Source organism: Naegleria lovaniensis (genome assembly GCF_003324165.1).
Source record: "Naegleria lovaniensis strain ATCC 30569 chromosome Unknown tig024, whole genome shotgun sequence".
NCBI classification, from domain to species: Eukaryota; Heterolobosea; class Eutetramitea; order Acrasida; family Naegleriidae; genus Naegleria; species Naegleria lovaniensis.
The window spans coordinates 140,938-157,853 of record NW_025407846.1 but is presented as its reverse complement, the minus strand read 5'-3'; the positions used below and the strand labels follow the sequence as shown (position 1 = coordinate 157,853).

The 16,916-nt window shown below is 37.7% G+C and overlaps 9 protein-coding genes across 9 annotated transcripts; 5 read left to right on the top strand and 4 right to left on the bottom strand.

The window, feature by feature from the left end:
- Positions 1-443: 443 nt before the first annotated feature.
- Positions 444-3,504, top strand: C9374_005416 (uncharacterized protein; the record flags this gene model as incomplete). The annotated part of the gene is made up of 2 exons (XM_044695164.1): positions 444-2,258; positions 2,311-3,504. The coding sequence occupies 2 exons, from the start codon at positions 444-446 to the stop codon at positions 3,502-3,504; spliced, it is 3,009 nt and encodes a 1,002-aa protein (XP_044547893.1).
- A 358-nt stretch (positions 3,505-3,862) lies between these two features.
- C9374_005415 (uncharacterized protein) lies at positions 3,863-6,079 on the bottom strand (the record flags this gene model as incomplete). The annotated part of the gene is made up of 1 exon (XM_044695163.1): positions 3,863-6,079. The coding sequence occupies one exon, from the start codon at positions 6,077-6,079 to the stop codon at positions 3,863-3,865; it is 2,217 nt and encodes a 738-aa protein (XP_044547892.1).
- Positions 6,080-6,335: 256 nt separating this feature from the next.
- Positions 6,336-7,574, top strand: C9374_005414 (uncharacterized protein; the record flags this gene model as incomplete). The annotated part of the gene is made up of 1 exon (XM_044695162.1): positions 6,336-7,574. The coding sequence occupies one exon, from the start codon at positions 6,336-6,338 to the stop codon at positions 7,572-7,574; it is 1,239 nt and encodes a 412-aa protein (XP_044547891.1).
- A 184-nt stretch (positions 7,575-7,758) lies between these two features.
- On the top strand, positions 7,759-9,012 carry C9374_005413 (uncharacterized protein; the record flags this gene model as incomplete). The annotated part of the gene is made up of 1 exon (XM_044695161.1): positions 7,759-9,012. The coding sequence occupies one exon, from the start codon at positions 7,759-7,761 to the stop codon at positions 9,010-9,012; it is 1,254 nt and encodes a 417-aa protein (XP_044547890.1).
- Positions 9,013-9,171: 159 nt separating this feature from the next.
- Positions 9,172-10,753, bottom strand: C9374_005412 (uncharacterized protein; the record flags this gene model as incomplete). The annotated part of the gene is made up of 2 exons (XM_044695160.1): positions 9,172-9,312; positions 9,362-10,753. 2 exons carry the CDS (start codon positions 10,751-10,753, stop codon positions 9,172-9,174), a joined length of 1,533 nt encoding a protein of 510 aa, XP_044547889.1.
- Positions 10,754-10,923: 170 nt separating this feature from the next.
- C9374_005411 (uncharacterized protein) lies at positions 10,924-12,897 on the top strand (the record flags this gene model as incomplete). The annotated part of the gene is made up of 1 exon (XM_044695159.1): positions 10,924-12,897. The coding sequence occupies one exon, from the start codon at positions 10,924-10,926 to the stop codon at positions 12,895-12,897; it is 1,974 nt and encodes a 657-aa protein (XP_044547888.1).
- Positions 12,898-12,922: 25 nt separating this feature from the next.
- On the bottom strand, positions 12,923-14,806 carry C9374_005410 (uncharacterized protein; the record flags this gene model as incomplete). The annotated part of the gene is made up of 1 exon (XM_044695158.1): positions 12,923-14,806. The coding sequence occupies one exon, from the start codon at positions 14,804-14,806 to the stop codon at positions 12,923-12,925; it is 1,884 nt and encodes a 627-aa protein (XP_044547887.1).
- Positions 14,807-14,996: 190 nt separating this feature from the next.
- On the top strand, positions 14,997-15,422 carry C9374_005409 (uncharacterized protein; the record flags this gene model as incomplete). Its single annotated transcript, XM_044695156.1, has 1 exon — positions 14,997-15,422. One exon carries the CDS (start codon positions 14,997-14,999, stop codon positions 15,420-15,422), a length of 426 nt encoding a protein of 141 aa, XP_044547886.1.
- A 422-nt stretch (positions 15,423-15,844) lies between these two features.
- Positions 15,845-16,513, bottom strand: C9374_005408 (uncharacterized protein; the record flags this gene model as incomplete). The annotated part of the gene is made up of 1 exon (XM_044695155.1): positions 15,845-16,513. One exon carries the CDS (start codon positions 16,511-16,513, stop codon positions 15,845-15,847), a length of 669 nt encoding a protein of 222 aa, XP_044547885.1.
- Between the last annotated feature and the right edge of the window lie 403 nt (positions 16,514-16,916).

Sequence of the window (16,916 nt, the reverse complement as noted above, 5' to 3'; positions counted from 1 at the left end):
ATGTGCGAAGCTTGTGAGTTGTTGGTTCTTCCAATTTCGGACTTATTTTGGGGACCACCAGCTTTCGGTAACGTTTGCTACAGTGTGGCTTCATTGAAATCTATTGTTTTCGCGAGTTTAATCATGGATAAACAACCACTGTGGCGGCAGTTTATCATGGAACAGTAAAAAAATCATGGAGTCAACTTGAAGAGAGACCAGTTACCGTTGGAAAGCTTATCGACTTCAATAAACAACCTCTTACAGAAATTAGAAACTAGCTTCATACTATCGATATTAGTGATAATATTGATGCTATGTTGATGATCATTCTTGGCAAGAGAGAAACCACATTTTACACACAAAAAAATTCTGCGAAAATTATCCTTCTCTTTTCAAATAGCCTTTCATACATTGATTTACTAATCATCGATTCAGACAGAAATTTCAAAACATAAACAAACATGGGAGCAAAAGTTAAAATCACAGTAAAAAGCTGTAGAAACCTGCCCATCATGGATCGGAGCTCGTCGTCCACTGATGCATATGTGATTGTTAAATTTGGGCCGGAATATCAATTTAGAACACCTGTTTGCAGAAAAACATTAAATCCCACCTGGAATATTGATGCATTTAGATTTGAAGTGCCCAATAATGATTATTTACAAGAAAATGTTATACAATTTAAAGTTATAGATTACGATGTTGTAACGCAAGATGATGTGATCGGAACAGTAGTGGTGGATACTAATTTATTAGCGTTAAATCAAGTGACTCAATGCAGTGGATGGCTCCCAATTTTTGATTCAATAAGAGGTGTTTGTGGCGAGCTGAATGTAAATATTAAGATTGATTTTATTCAAAACATCAACCCATATAGAGATAGCTCGCCTGAGGTGCAATTCTTCTCTTGTCCAAGCATTTATCCTCTAATGGAGTATACTCAATATTCTTTGAGAATAGGAGACCTTGTTGAAGAGCTTCTCATTGACGACGATCCTGAATATGACTCATGGAAAGATCTCATTAGAAGTAGCAGAACATCCAATGATGAGAGGCAGTTATTATTATATCAATTATCAGGAAGATTAAAAAGAAGAATTGGAAAAAAGGTTTTTGAAGCAGGAGACAACATTGTAATTGGTTATGAAGAATGTTTTGATTTGGAAGATGATAATATTATCGTACGAGGCTTGGGAACCAGATGTAAATTGAGCTCAATCAGATCATCCGTTTCTCCTGCACACAATGCTGAAAAAGCATTAATTCCTCCACAAATTGCAATAGAGCCTGCAATAACATTGTCCAGCATTACACCTCCAATGAACATTATTCCTCTTCTTGAGTTCCATGCATCTCCTACAGGAACAGCCAATATAGCCAATTTAGACTCTCCAACTGGAACTGGATTTACAACACCACAAAGCGATGTTAAACTGCTTACCATCAAATCACTGGACTCTCAGCATATCATTTATTTAGCAGGAATTGTTCAAGCAAGATCTGTAAAATTAGTGACAACCGAGACAATGAAGTTAAGTGACATGCAAAAGGAAAGAGACAATTGGTGGAATGAATTGCGTACAGAAATTAGAGAGAATGCAAAATCACTTGGATGTACTCACGTCATTGGATATTCAGAGAGTTATGAAATATTCATTCGTGGATCTGTTTGTATTTTATGTGCACAAGGTACAGCCGCTATTCTTAACCCGCAATATGATATATGCAACATTCGTAACTTGTCTGATGATCTGCACGAAGAAAATATTATCTCTGAAAAGTTGTCTGAAGAAAAGTATTGTTCCATTTTCCATCTCCCAAGAAATAGTCCTTTCTATAGAGCTGGTGCATCGAAGTGTCCACTTCATGCGGATGGTTATGTTCCAAACATATTCCTCTCCACGTGTGAGATGCCATCAATAGTTGAACAAAGAGTGCTCAATCAGCCCAAGCACTATATAGAGGCACGTATCTGTAGATCTAAGAAGAAAGAATTCGGTGAGAGCAATGCAACGGTCGTGAGCAATATTCTTCCTTTTGCAGTTCATGACTTACACAAACAATTTATGAACAAGATGAAGCTTTGCCATTGTAATTCAGCATTTTGTGTAACATATGGACTCACAATTAATGACAACTTTATTGTGCTAACTTGTAAGGGAACTGGAGTGTATCTAGACGCTCTTCCTAGAAACGCCAAGATGGACTTTATTTTGCCTGATGAAAAAGATAATACGGAACAGCTGAAATTACTTAAAGAATATAGTGATTATTACGTAAGTATTATTTTTTGAACAGGAATGTTTGATTTCCTTACACCAATCATAGTCTGCTGAACTGGATACGTCGATCATTGAGGAGCCTCATTTATCAAGAGATATACTAGAAGAAGAAAGACCTGTAGACTCTCCAAGATTGAAAGACATGTTAGACAATAGCTCGTATACTTCCTCAGATAATGAAGACATTATTGGAGAAATGGGAAGTGCAGGATTTGCGCTTGAATTAGAGGATGAACAAGACGAGGATTTCATAAATTCCATTCTCGAACCACTGTTACCAAATGGAATTCATTTCACAACTCTCAAACACCAATCAGATATTGCCTCTAAACACATGTCTCATTTGCAATTTATTTTCTTAGAAAAATCATTTCCGCTCTCAAAAACAACACATAATGTGAAACAACAACAACAGTACATTGCATCATTATTCAGAGAATTATACATTACACTTTCCTTCAAATTATTGCTATTTGCAAGTCAAGAACTCAATCAAAGCGTTTATGTGATGGGAATTTCTGAAAAGTTTAGATTTAACAATGCCAATGATTTTACCATCACTTTACAAGCAATGCCAGTGCTTGTTTCATCGAAGCCAAACACATCCAGTCAGCTAGATCAATTGAAATCCAACTTACCAAAATTATTCCCTCCATTTCCATATCCTCATGATATAAGTGGATCAAGTGATCGGATTGTGAATAGTCCAAGAAGAGCTAATCAACAATCTCCTCTCAACAAAAATCTTGCAATTCATGCAGAAGACATGTTGTTTAACATGGATATGGATCACAAAGAAGATGCAACCTCCTCTTCAGAGGAATTGAAGAATATTAGAGATATTGTCATTGCTCAAGAGAATGATATTGACAGAGAATGGCTTGAAGAAAGTTATGTTGTCACCTCACCCATGTATTTCATTCCTGGAGCAAAGATTGAAAAGTTAGTGGGTAAAGTGAATCACCATCTTGTCAGAGAGTCTAACAATGTGATGGACTTTGCTTCTTTCCAACAAGAGTGCATTATGGAAGCAACGTCTATCGTAAGAGCCCATACAAGAGCAATCAACTGCAATGCTCTACTCAATTATTGTGTCAAATTCCATGCAGTACTCGATAATCCATCTAAAAAACAAGCTTATATCATGTTGACAGTGTCAGGAGATGCTTGTAAGGTGACATATTCTCCTCGATCATCGACAGGCATTCATAGATTGATAGAACTTTCATGCTCAAAATGAAAAATGCTTAATTAAGAGAAAAGCCTTATTCTGTTAAACCTTTCAAGTTGTCAAGTTTCAGATCAACGTTGCATGAAGTGTAATAATTACAACTTTTGTATCTCTCTTGTTATTCAAAGGTTCATTTCCACCTTAAAAAAAATTGCCAACTACGATGAGTGGTGGGAGATTGAGTTCAAAGGTACTTTTGTCACCTCCATCCCGACTGTTGTTGGTTGCAACTATTCTATTGGGAGGAGCCACTAATTACAGAACATGGGGGGGAGGGGGGTTTGGCTTTTGGAATTAAATTCAAATTTAAAATTTTTTTTTTCAAAATAATTTTTATTTATTTTTAATTTAATTAATTAAAAATGAATCACTTGTTCAAAAAGCGTCTCTTTGCCCGAGCTCGCAAAGGTTGCTCTTGTGCCCTTCTTTCGATGCTGTTTATCTGAGCAGACAATGACCTTCCTTCCAACTGCGTTTTCTCGACTTGATTTACTCGTGCATCCTTGTCAAGACTACCATCAAGCTGATTTTGGGTTTTGTTCGGGTGCACCACTTTCATGTGAATCGTTAAATCAATGTCGGAGTGGACTCTACGATCGCAAAGGGAACAAGTTTTGACATCATCCTTAACGCTCGGAAACCCTTCATCCATTCTAACTCCTTCCACATTGTTTCGTTTTTCAAACGACAAATAATGACCAGGATTACTTTCATCGAGGATTGGAGATGGAATGAAACCATCAAACTTTTCCATCAATTCCCAATATTTAGTTGCTCTTTTTGGTGGACAGCAACTTGGATCATTGCACTTGCGGAGACAAAAGATGTTCAACCCATTACCATGCTCTGAGTGTGTGTGGAGTTTAAAAAGTATTGCCTTCACCTTCTTCTCTTCTTCCAAATCAGTAATATCTTTTCCTTCCAAAAAAGCATCAATGCTAGCAAAAGATGGCCATCCAGGTAAATCTCGAATACGGTCTTGTTGGAATACACTAGCATAGTACGCCTGTACATCCTTGCCACCCTTTTGGTTGAAGATATTTGTGAGTTTGATTAAAGCTGAATGATGATTCTGTTGCTTGCTTGCAAAACTTTCATCATCCAAATCAATAACACCCACCAAGCCTTTTGAAAGCGGAGCCATACATCGCTCAACACGATTGTACTTACTACCTCCTGCGGCAAAGGATGTGTGGATGAGAGCATCAAGGTCGAAGCAAATGAATACGTAGAACATCCTCACCTGCACCTTCCGGTTCTGGGGAGCAACGTTTACACAGTTGTCAGTGTTACAAAAAAATAACGGAAGAAGCTTTCCGGTTTCCTTCAGCTTCTCGAGGAAGAAAACCAGATCACACAACATCTTGTCCTTATCTCGACTAGTGGTCTTCAAAAACTCGGCGTTAGAACTACTTCTCACATACACTTTTTCCACCATCCAACGAAGACTGTTATTACCACCAACAACCGCACGTAACAATGCAGCAACATTTGGAGTGATTGAATTCTCTTTACCTTTTGGAAAATCATGGTCTGGTAGTGAAACTTTGCTACTGGAAGTCATTGCTATTTGTGTTGATGTCGATACAGCCGCTCCTTTTGTTGGTATTTTCGCTTTTTCATCCAAAGAAATAGCTGTACTTTCTTCAGGCAATAGACAACACAACTGCTTGATGTATTTGTTGAGAGAATGGGTAGCATGTAGATCAACATGTTCCTCAGTCAGGTCGTTTGACGGTTTGGTAAGTTTAACAGTAGCTTCAGAGTCATGTCGTTTACCCTCTCGACTACTTTTGCACCTTGGAACGACATACCGTAACATTCCAGACCTGCTGTAAGGACGAAATCCTTCTTCTGATAATTTAGCGTTTGCTTCTTTAACCAAATCAACACCGTTCATAGGAGTGTGAACAAATGAATCTCTTCTTCTCTCTGATGCAGAGGCAATACCAGTTCCTTCAACTACTGCTTGAAGTCTTTGAGCCATTCCTGATGCTTTCCGTGGACGTCCTCTCTTCTTTTCAATTTTGTTCGTGCTGCTGTTGTGTCTACGGATCCTTTGTTCAGCTGCTTTCCTTTCGAGATATGCAATCGCTTGCTTTTTGTCAAGTGTTTTGAAGTCCAGTTCTTGCAATTGTTTGTCATATTCTGCCAACAACACCTCATCCTGAGTTGAGGATTTCAATTCAAGTATGTTACTTCTTTGTAACTGAAGGTCTTGTATTGATTTACGCAGTTGGTCTTGCTTTGTAACTCGACCTCTCTTGCTAGTCCTTTGCTCCAGCCATTCACGACCAGATTTAGATAGGACTGTGAATTCTTCATGTGATGTTGTGAATAGGTTTGAGTGAACATCAGTAATTGCATCGAGAAGTTCTGAGTGGTTTTTGATTTGTTGATACAAACGTGCTCCAGCTGAATGAATTGCTTGCTTTTGAGATGGAATTATTTGAAGCCTTGTCATTGTGAGAAAGCAATACCTATTCATGAAGAGTTGATATTGGTCAAGATTTTCTTCACTTGTGTAAAAATCTACTGGAATCTGTTTCTTGATTGGAGCGAGTAAGGTTTGACGTTTCACCATTTGTTTTGTTCTTGTTATTAAAGCCATACATGAGGTAAATATTTATTCACTTTATTAATAATAATTATTATTTTAAATTAATTAAATTTGAACGTTTAGTTTTGGTGGGAACTGAAGGCGGGATGCAATTTCATCGGTGAAACCGATGAAATTGCCTCCACCCCCTCCAGCAACTAAAAAGTGTAATTAGTGGCACTTCCCATTGTCCATCCTGTTGATACACTCATTCATACAAGATGGTAGCGCACTTTATGTAATGAAATCAACGTTGAGTAGGAGTATTCAACAATCCAGCGTTAATAATCCCTCATATATTCAACCATCTGTGGCAACAACCTTGACCTTTCAAGGGACATCAACACAATATTATTACTTGTACGTCTCAACGTTAAAACAAGGATCAGTCACATTGAAGATTACTGCCAAAGTGCGTTCGTCCTCGTCACCCAGTGATGCCTTCAAAATGACATTTACAATGAATGCAACATTGAGTACACCAATTTCAGATTTTCCTAAAACCCTTAGTGTAGACACATCGGAAATGACTTATACATGGAATTTTCAACTCAAATCCTCGGACCCAGCTCCAATCGTGTTTGTATCGATGAAACCACCCTTTCTGACGCAGGCAGGATATGGCTCTCTTCAATTCAGTTATTCCTTTGAAAATTCTGACTCTGATTTGACAACCATCCTCTATGCCACACTCATACCTCTCGGTGTCATTTTCGTAGCAATGCTCCTCGTGCCATCAGGATATTGGGCCATTATTAAAAGAAAGGCTTCTTCAGCCGCACTCAGAGCAAAACAAATGACGGATCAAGTCGTTTCAGGAGGAGTGGTCTCCAAGATTGAACAAGCTAAAGATGTCATGGGAAAAATTGGAGGATTCATTAAGGAAGAAATGGAAACTGCTGTGAGAAACCGAAGTGTCGCCAATCGAGATGAAGCAGCTTTTCATGTAGTGGAGAATCATAAAGTTGAATTCACCAATGTACCCCTCAACAATTTTAACAGCAATACCACACAACACTCGAATCCTTCTAGGGAATACAAAAGAAATGTCTTTGAGGCTGAGCTTTGTTCTGACGAAGTAGAATCGATCGATTCCAAACAAGATCATGTACAGGTGGTAGCTCCATCCTCTTCGAATGCATTCGTCACAACAAACAATTCTCAACATGAGCACAGAGATGATATTCCTGATCTTGAGCAACAAGCAGTCGAGTACTATCAACACACTTCTCTTCCTTCCACTTTCAATCATGCACAACAACAAGCCACTGTGGCAGTTCCTAGAATACCTCAACTACCAACACCAATTGTTTCACCTCCAGAAGTAGGCGTGACACTTCAGTCCACAACCATACTCTATGATTCCAACACTACAACGACAACGTCGTATACGACCACTGTATTTGTGACCAATCCCAATGACCGTTCTGAGGATCAGTACATTCCTTCCATTCCCCTTCCAGATTCAATCCGCTACTAGGATTAAAAACTGTCTATCTCTCACCAAGTTCCACATCTCTTATTTTTTGCCGCGAATTTAAAGTTCATTGGATAACATGATTGCAAAATCAAAGAAACAAAAAAACTACAATCTATCATTCTCATCCTCTATCTTTTACTAGTTTCAGCTCACTTGCAGAATCCAAAAATTAATAATATTCATCATGATCAAATATTTCCGATGTTCCAACTTGAGGCGAAAAGTGCGCCTTAATCCTTCGATTACGGCCAAATATTTATTGTTGGATTGGATCGTGAAAGCAATCATCATTGTTCTGCTAGTATTTGGACACCCATCTCTGAATCACGTTCAAGGTCTCTCCTTGCACGCACTTCCATTATCGTCTTTGTCGTCCCTTCCACTGAAAAACACTCCTCACAGTAGTGGGTCTGCAACGCCACGAACAGTATTCAAATCATCCGTTCAATATCAACCCATGTACACTGGTATGAAGGTCAAATTAGTGGGTCGTCAAACCAAGTACTTTTACATTCAAGTGAATGATACAGAAAGGTCAGATCAACAACTTGTGTTCACTGCAAGTGTTATCTCGTCAACGAAACCAGATAATAGGTTTTCCCTTAGTATAGATGTCGATTCATGTGTTATTACTTCCTCTAAATATCCCATCAATGCTGACCTTAATAGAGATAATTATCAACATTCTGCCTTATTTCAAAACTGTAAAAACATTCCATACATGTATGTGGATGTAAGTTCTGATCTGGCAGCACAAGAATACGGTAAGGTTCAATTTGGCTTTGAACAGAAACCCTACTCGGACAACACCATTATCATCACCATTCCAAGCTTTTTGGTTCCTCTATTAGGTTTGGGATTTGCTGCCATTGTAATGGTGTATGCCTTTGTAAAAAAGAAGATGCGACAAACCATCAACAAGATTGTGGACGAATCTCAAGTACCTGAGGAGGACGACGGTAAGGTCGACGAAAAAAAGAAACACAAGAGGGATAAAATTGCGCACGATAATTCACACAAGAATAATACTTCACAAAGTATTCCACCCTCTCAACCACCATCTGCGGTAACATCACGTGTCCAAGTGACTGAGGTCAATCAAAAAGGTATTGCTCCTCCAATTCGAGAAGTGGTCACAAATTATTCAAATGAAGGCATTGTAAATTATGTTCAACCCCATGTCTACCAGCAACAGCAGCATGTGATTGATCAAAATATGAATTTTCAACCACCAATTCCTTATCCTATTCAAAATGATAATTATATTCCTCAACCAATATTCAACCCTATTGGCATGCAAGGAGACTATCCTCCCCCACCTTATCCAAATACAATGAACCAAGCAGGAATGATTACTAGTACAACAACAACTACAGTTCTTGTTGGTCCTCCCATTGGTGACAACAATCTTTCTCACATCCAGCCTCTAGAACCATAGACACGTTGCAGAATGACAAAATAAAAATAATATTGTGAACTTAATGGTGCATGATTTTTGTTTGGCAAAAAACTCAAGTTGTGCGAGATGGGGTAGAATGGACATGGATGGTTGTTATCCATGTGAGTGATTGATCATTCATTTAAGACCTGACATGAGTTATACTCCTCGCTTTTCCAGTTTGACAACAATATCATCCGCTGGCTTTAGAGTAATTCCGGCAACCTCCTTAATTTCACCTTGATTTTGGCATTTCATGTCATAGTTTCTAACCATTCTGCAGACAACATCCAAAATTTCCTATTAAATCAAGTTCCAATAAACAAAATTTCTTGCTTGGATTACTTACCATTTCTGCAAACTTCATTCCAATACATGTTCTTGGCCCAATGCTGAAGGGTATGAAAGTATATCTATTTTGTTTGAGTAGATCTTTGATTTCTGGCCGTTCAAATCTTTCTGGGCAGAACAGTAAGGCATCTTCACCCCAAATTTCTGTGTCCATTTGTGACACACAAAACTTCATTTCGACCGTCACGCCTTTAGGAATAGTTTTGTTAGCAATTTCTACTGGTTTTAAGGTGTATCTGGTGTTGGTGTGAACAGGACCTTTTAGCCTTAGAGTCTCATTTAGCACATTTCTAGCATAAATAAGTTTTTCCTTGTTTTGATAGAGCTCAAAGTCAATACCCTCTAGAGGAACCTCTCTAATAACCTCTTCTCTTAATTTTTCCTGAACATTTTCATGCCTAGAAATAAAGTAAAACATCCATATCAATGTTTGTTGACTTGTTTCATCTCCAGCAAGCATAAATGCATGCGAGTTAGCCACTACCTCATCCTTTGTAAAACCTTTTTTGACGCCATCGGTTGGTTCCTCTTCTTTGGCAAGAAGCATTTGAGAAATTAAGTTGCTCTTATAAATCTCTCCACTTTCTTTCTCCAGCTCAATCTCCTTCTCTCTCCTGTCAACCATGTTACGAAGAATGGATGGCCATTCCTTAAATACCAACTTGTACTTGGAAGGGAAGAAAAATTTTGTAAAAGGTTCAATATATCTTCTGTTGAATAGTAATCCTGCTGATAATACTTGAACAATTGTTTTAGCAATAAGAGGGAGAATATCCTTTTCATTTCCAAGACAATCAAACTCAGCTCCAAATCCAGCATTACTTATAACATCCAGTGTCACTCTTCTCATCCAATCATTGATCACTACACAATTATTTTCCAAGTTTCTTCCTTCCCAAATCTTTTCCACCAATCGATTCGAAATACGATGTACATGTTCTTTCAATATTTTGGCAAGATTATCATCTGAAAAGCTTGGTTGTGTTAACTGTCTATGTCTTTTCCAGGAATCTCCATAATCTGTGAACACGTTCTTTACCCTATAGTCGATATTTAAATTATTAAATAATGGATGTTTTCTAAATAATTTGGCTTTTGTTACCAAAATATCTTTGTAATGCTCGGGATTAACTACAAAGCAAATCGTATCAGTTCCCATTGTAATTCTCCAAATATTATGTTTTCCGAACTTGGCAGCATTCAAGGCTTGTGAGCGAGGAAGAAAGAGGAAATCTTGTTCAGGAGCAAATAACTTTAACGTAAAATAGGAATAAAAGGAATATCCTGGAATATGTTTCACTCGATTCACTTCCTTGCGATGCAACGAATAATGATACAAATGGTACGTGATGAAAAGAATGAGGAAAGACGAAAAAAGGATTAAAAACATTTTTTTGAATAAATTTCCAACTATTCATAATTTGGCACGTAAAATCAATTCAAAAACATCTTTTTTTTTGAAATCAATGTTGTACCCTCATTCATTGTTGGAGTAATGAATCCTTCAACGATCAACAGATGCAATTTAAAATTCGAACAAAAGCCTACAAGTGAAAAAAAATGCTGAACGACAAACAAACAGCATCCTCATCTTCAAATAACAACATGATGACTCAAGATGATGATGATTTGCAAGGACTTGATATCGGACCAATTGCACAGTCCATAAATACTAGTTCTTCGCATGGTACTCTACATAGTTTTCAAAATCAGCCAACGAATTCTACTTTGGATGCAGAAGGAGATGTAACAATGACAGACCAAAGTGGTGATGAAGTTATAAAGAGATTTGAAGTGTATTTATCTCATAAATTGTCGGATAAACTTTACGTTTTGCAATACCCGATGCGTCCTAAGGAAAATAATTATAATTTAAATCAATTAAAAGAAGTACGATTCAAGCCTAATCATAAAAAGATGGAAATGGAGTTTGAAGTGAATACAAGAAGCGAACACTTTGATTCGGATACTGGACAAGAATATTCAAGTTTTTCCTTGTCTTCAACTTCTGTACCGGTCAAAGCCAATTATGCTGTTGGAATTTTGAGAGGAAACCAATTGCATTTAACTCCATTATGGAATATGCTTCAACTACGACCAAGTTTTCAACACATCAACGAGGGTTATTCGACTGGAAAGACTAAGGTTGTAAGAAAAAAGAAAACTGATGAAGGGACCGAAGGAGAAGGTGACGAAAAAGCAGAGTCAAACACGACGTCACAAACAACAGGAACCACAAATTTCAGACTACAATCTGACAGAAAAGCTCTTGAAAGATCTTATCAGTTTATGAAAGACCAGGAAAATAGTGAAAAACCTGTGGCACTTGCTTTTTATCCTCCTCATGACTCAAGACAACATATAGAGAATCTGTTTGAGCAGAGAGACGAACCTGTGAAGTTTAACGTTCCTCCAACAGCCTATCTCAAACAACTTGTTCAATACAGAGAGGAGGATCAATCATCTATGGCGCAAGGGTCTCTTGGTGCTATAAAGAAAATCAAGTTTGGAGAGCGACAAGTATATTATGCCCTGTACCTTGCCAAGATTTTGCCTTTTGCTAAAATAAGAGAATTAGCAACTCGTATAAGAAGTGACGAAGAATTAACATCTGCTTTACAAAAGTACGGAGTTTATGTAGATGGAAGATGGGTCCTAAGATCTGAATTCAACGAGAAAATTATCAAGCTCAAAGAGTTGGACAAAAATCCATGGACACTGCTCAAATATCCAAAAACAGCAGCCTTCAGGGAGTATCTATTATATCTTTTCCACACGGAGAAACGAGTGGTTCGAAGAAACTTTGTTGAAAAAACAGGAATTGAGCCTGAGAAAGCCAAGCAACTTCTTGAAGAAATCGCTGTTAAAGTGAAGACAGATTCACAAGATATTGCCGCATATTGGGTGTTAAAGTACGATGTTGATCATGAATTTGAGAGTGAATTTCGAGCATTTGTTGCAGTCACACTTAAGGAAATGTGGAAAAAGAGGGAGCTAGAGATGAAGATTATGTTAGAGTCAAAGTTTAGGGATCTTTCTATTTTACTACACGAAACACCAAAACCTGGATCAAGATCTGGCTCATCCACAAACAGACCTATACAGAGCGTGGAGAGCGAGTTACGAAACTTCCTTTGTGATATTCTCAAGCAGTGGGGTGTGTGCAGCGAATCCTACCTCAAGAAGAGAAAGAATGAATCATCTTCAAGATACATCAAACAAGCCAAGGAAGAGGATTTTCAAAACATCCTAGATGAAATTTCTGTCGAGTTCAACAATGCCAGAATTTTAAAGCACAAACCCGAGTACACAGAACAAGAAAGCAGGCTACGAGAACTAGTGGTGAAAGCATTTAAGGATAATAAGTACACCTTAACTAAACAAATTGTGAAAGATGTGTACAAGAAAGCGACTGGAGAAGAAATTGTGCCAAGTATTTTTGCAAAGGTCATGGCTGATCTGGCCAGTAGTGATGCTACCAACAGATGGCATGCTAAAACAGGAACCGAACCCTTAAAACCTCCAGGTCAATAAGGGAACCAACTCAATTAAATTATCCTTACATGAAATCTCTGTCGTCTGTTCTCTCTTCCAATATAATACCGTACTTTTCAAAAACTCTTGCTGCAAACTCGTGTTTCAGCAATTTCTGATCTTGTGCAATAAAAGATAATTCACACCATCGATTGAAAACATGTTCTAATGCATGTTTAGCATCTTCCTTGTTGGCCGTAATCGAGGATCCTGCTTGGTCAAAGAAGTCTAAAATTTCCAAGATTGAATCCACAGTATAACCAGTTACCGTGTCACAATAGCCCAAGTTATATAAAAATGCAAAGGCGTCTGGTTTCAATCCAAACTTTTCAATCAGTAGTTTGCAAGTTGGCAAGAAATCTTTCATGTCACAAATGAAATTTGACAACAGTTGGTCCATTGTTAATCCTTCATAGGTTCCAATATTGCTCTCTGATATAGTAGCTCCTTTTTCAATAAGGAACAAAATCGAATCAAGATTGGTTCCAGACACAGAATTGTAAATGGCCAGTGGTAGAGCACCTGCATTTGGCGAAAGGTCAACATTCACATCTACATTGCATTCGTCAACAATAAATTTGAGAGCTCCAAAGGAATCATGGCCTCGCGATACTGCAGCATAGAGAGCTCTGGGATGAGAAAAATTGATACCAAGTTGTTCTTTACATTTTCTTAAGAACGGAACCAATTCGTGAATTTTCTGCAAATGAGCATATTCTCTGATCGAATTACGGAGTAATGACTCAACAAACTCATTCTCATTAAATGTTTTCATATGTTGGATACCAATGTCCAAATACAAGGTTTGCAATAACTCATAATTTGGTCTTGCCATGAATGATGGCATATGCATATCTTGCAAATAAGGTTCTACCATTGTTTCTTTAAGCTTTACAAGCTTTTTGGATAGTAACAATCGCACAAACTTGGTAGTAACATGTCCAGATCCTTTTCTGTTGAAAGCAGTGTTTTGAATCAGTGTCTTGAATATGGTCTTCGACACTCCTCCTTTGCTAGAGCTTTTGAGTTCGCTTTCAAACTTGTTAAATAGTCCTGAGCAGTAACACAATTCACCATGCTCTGAAAACTCGTCGTCTTTCTCAATAAATATTTCTTGGCACCCAAGTGAAAATAATGCGTCCATGAGAGGACTAATGGGTACATTACATTTCACAACAAAATATTCAACCATTTTTGCAAAGAATCTCGTTCGTTTTTCAGAAAACTCCCAACTTTTTAAATACAGTTTACAACTCTTCAAGAAAAGATGACACAAGCCCTCAGAAATGTTCAATATAGAAATACTGCATATCTGTTCTCTGTCATAGATGGGATGATTTTCAATGAATGAAACAACATCCTCCCATCCATATTCAAAATATACATCAAAATTTTCATCCTGATTATGCAATGAGACACGATTTTGAATTGAAATGATCTTTTTCACTAGCTCCAATGCAACTCTTCTTTTCGATCTCTCTTTCAAAAATTGAACAGTACGTTGCTTGTAAACCTTGCCAAATATGTCGGCATTGGTTTCTTTTCTTTTTGTAAAAGGCAATAAATTTATGATGAGAATTTTCTCTCTGACTTCCATGGACTTTATAAAACGTTCCCGTTCTTTCTGAATATCTTTCTTTGAAATGAATCCAGCTTGAAATACAGAGGAACCTTGAGCATCGTCTTGCAGCAAGCTCTCCATTTCTTGAATTTCCTGTTGTGATGAGAGTTGAATTTGAGCTCGGAGAGATTGTTTGAGAGTAGCAACCCAAAACATTTCATACTCTGTGAGTTCATTCCAATGTTTGCATACAAGCATCAGACCATTTAAATATTGGTCTGGAGTGCAATAACTTGTGAAAATATGAAAGAGAATGTCATGAGGAAGTTCATCGACCAGAGGAGACATTTTTTTGAATTTAATTTATTCATCACAAAAACTGTATGAAGTGTGAAAGTCAAAACCACCTCTTCAACAAACAAGCCTCACTTTGATATCCATTACATGGTTTTGAATCACTGTTGAAGCATGATGATGACGACAAGTCTTTTCATTCATTTTCAAAGGGTGTCGAATACAACCAACAAACACATAAAAAATGTCCACTACAACAACTGCTGCAACATCAAAAGCTCCCATCAAAACACTGACCGAAGATGAGGAATTATATGTAGATTCTGAAAATAAACTCTTCGAGTTGTATAAACACAGATCAAACAATATCACTCAAACACAACTCTTGGAAAGGGAGAAGAGAATGGCAACACTCACTCTTGCTGAAGTGGAAAGGCTTCCCGAAGAAACTCCAACCTACAAAGCCATCGGACGAATGTATATCACCAAAAGCAAGGGTTCTTTGAAGGAAGATATTGGTAGAAATATTGAATATTGTGAAGCCGAGCTGAAAAAGCTTCAAGAGACAAGAACATCCATCTTCAAGAGAATTGAAGCAGAAGAAGAAAACTTTAGGAACATTTTCCAAAAGATTCAACAACAAAAAGCCGGAAGCGTACAACAGAAATAATATCTTTGCACGACGACAACTACGCACAAATCTGATATTTGTTTTTACAAAATATTAAATTATTATTTTGAAAATTTACAAGATGACACATTCATGGAATAATTCTGACAACACAAACCAAGATTAGATGGTTGTGAAACAATTCCAAATCCATTTGTGGAACTATTGCAACACCTTGTGGAATTGGTTATAAGCCTGTTCTACATCATAATATAATTGTCGTGATTGTTCCTCATCCAAGCTTTCATGAGCCTTCATTTGGTTAAAAGTAACAGTCCAATCCAATACAACCACTCTTCACAAATTTCTTGAGAAAAGGTTGCGCGAAGTAATTCCTTACACCAGAGAAATTAAAAAATTTTTTGCGAGCCAGCTGCGCTGTGACAGTTGAGTACCCCTCTCGATTGCGCAGGGGGGGTAATTCAGACCGTGTGGTTGTATTGTCTAATTTTTGTCTTTCCTTCAAAGTCTTTGATATGTAACGAATTCAGGCAATCCATGAGATCAACCAAAATCGGAGCTAACTGATCTTTGGCTAACAATCCGAGTTTTATGGTATCCATTACGGTGATAAAGTATTGTGTTGCTTGTGCGATCAATTTAACAGTCGATGATTGAGGGTCTTTTCCTCCGTGTTCAACTGTTGCTGGAACACCAACTTTAAGTAATCGGTTAGTTGCTGCAGGACAATCCAATCTATATTCTTTCATGAATCGTTCAATATCTGGTACATCTGCCGAAACAATTGGCTGAATTGTTTTAAATTTTGCAATTAGCTTTCTACAAGCTTCCGCATATTCATTGGCTACGATGGAATCCTTTACATAGGCTTTTTCTAACCTTTCCACAGAAACAATCAAAGAATATAATTCAGCCATATTTTCATACTTTTCTCTTTCCTTTCTATTTTCAAATAATTTAACTTTCTCTTGGGAACCAGTTTTTTGTTGGGATGGGGAAACGGATGATGATCCGCTATTTACAGGTGATATCGATGAGGACGAGGATGCTGTTGAAGGCACACCCGACGAAGATGGAGGAGGTGTTGAAGTTCCGTATTGCTGGCTTGAATAACTGAAGGTTCGCTGCATTTTTTATTTTTAAATTGGAATTTGAATTCGATTCGGGTCGTTGAACTTGGGTACAAGGATGATCTTGTTAATGCAATGTATTACCAGTGGTAGAGGACACGTGGTTTTTAGATATCCAATTTTCTCGTACACATGAACCTAATATTATTGGTTTTCTAAAACAAAAAAATGAAAATTAGAATCAAGAGAGCGCATTTTGTTGCTTCATGGACTTGGAAGAGTCCCGATGAAGTATGTGGTATTTGCCATTGGCCTTTGGACGGACTCTCTCCAGACGGAGCTAGCAAGCTTCAACAGCCTGGTGATGATTGTCCAGTGGTATGGGGCAAGTGCAAACATGCCTTCCATCTCACCTGTATTGCCAAATGGCTGGAAACAAAGCCAACAGAAGACCAAACATGCC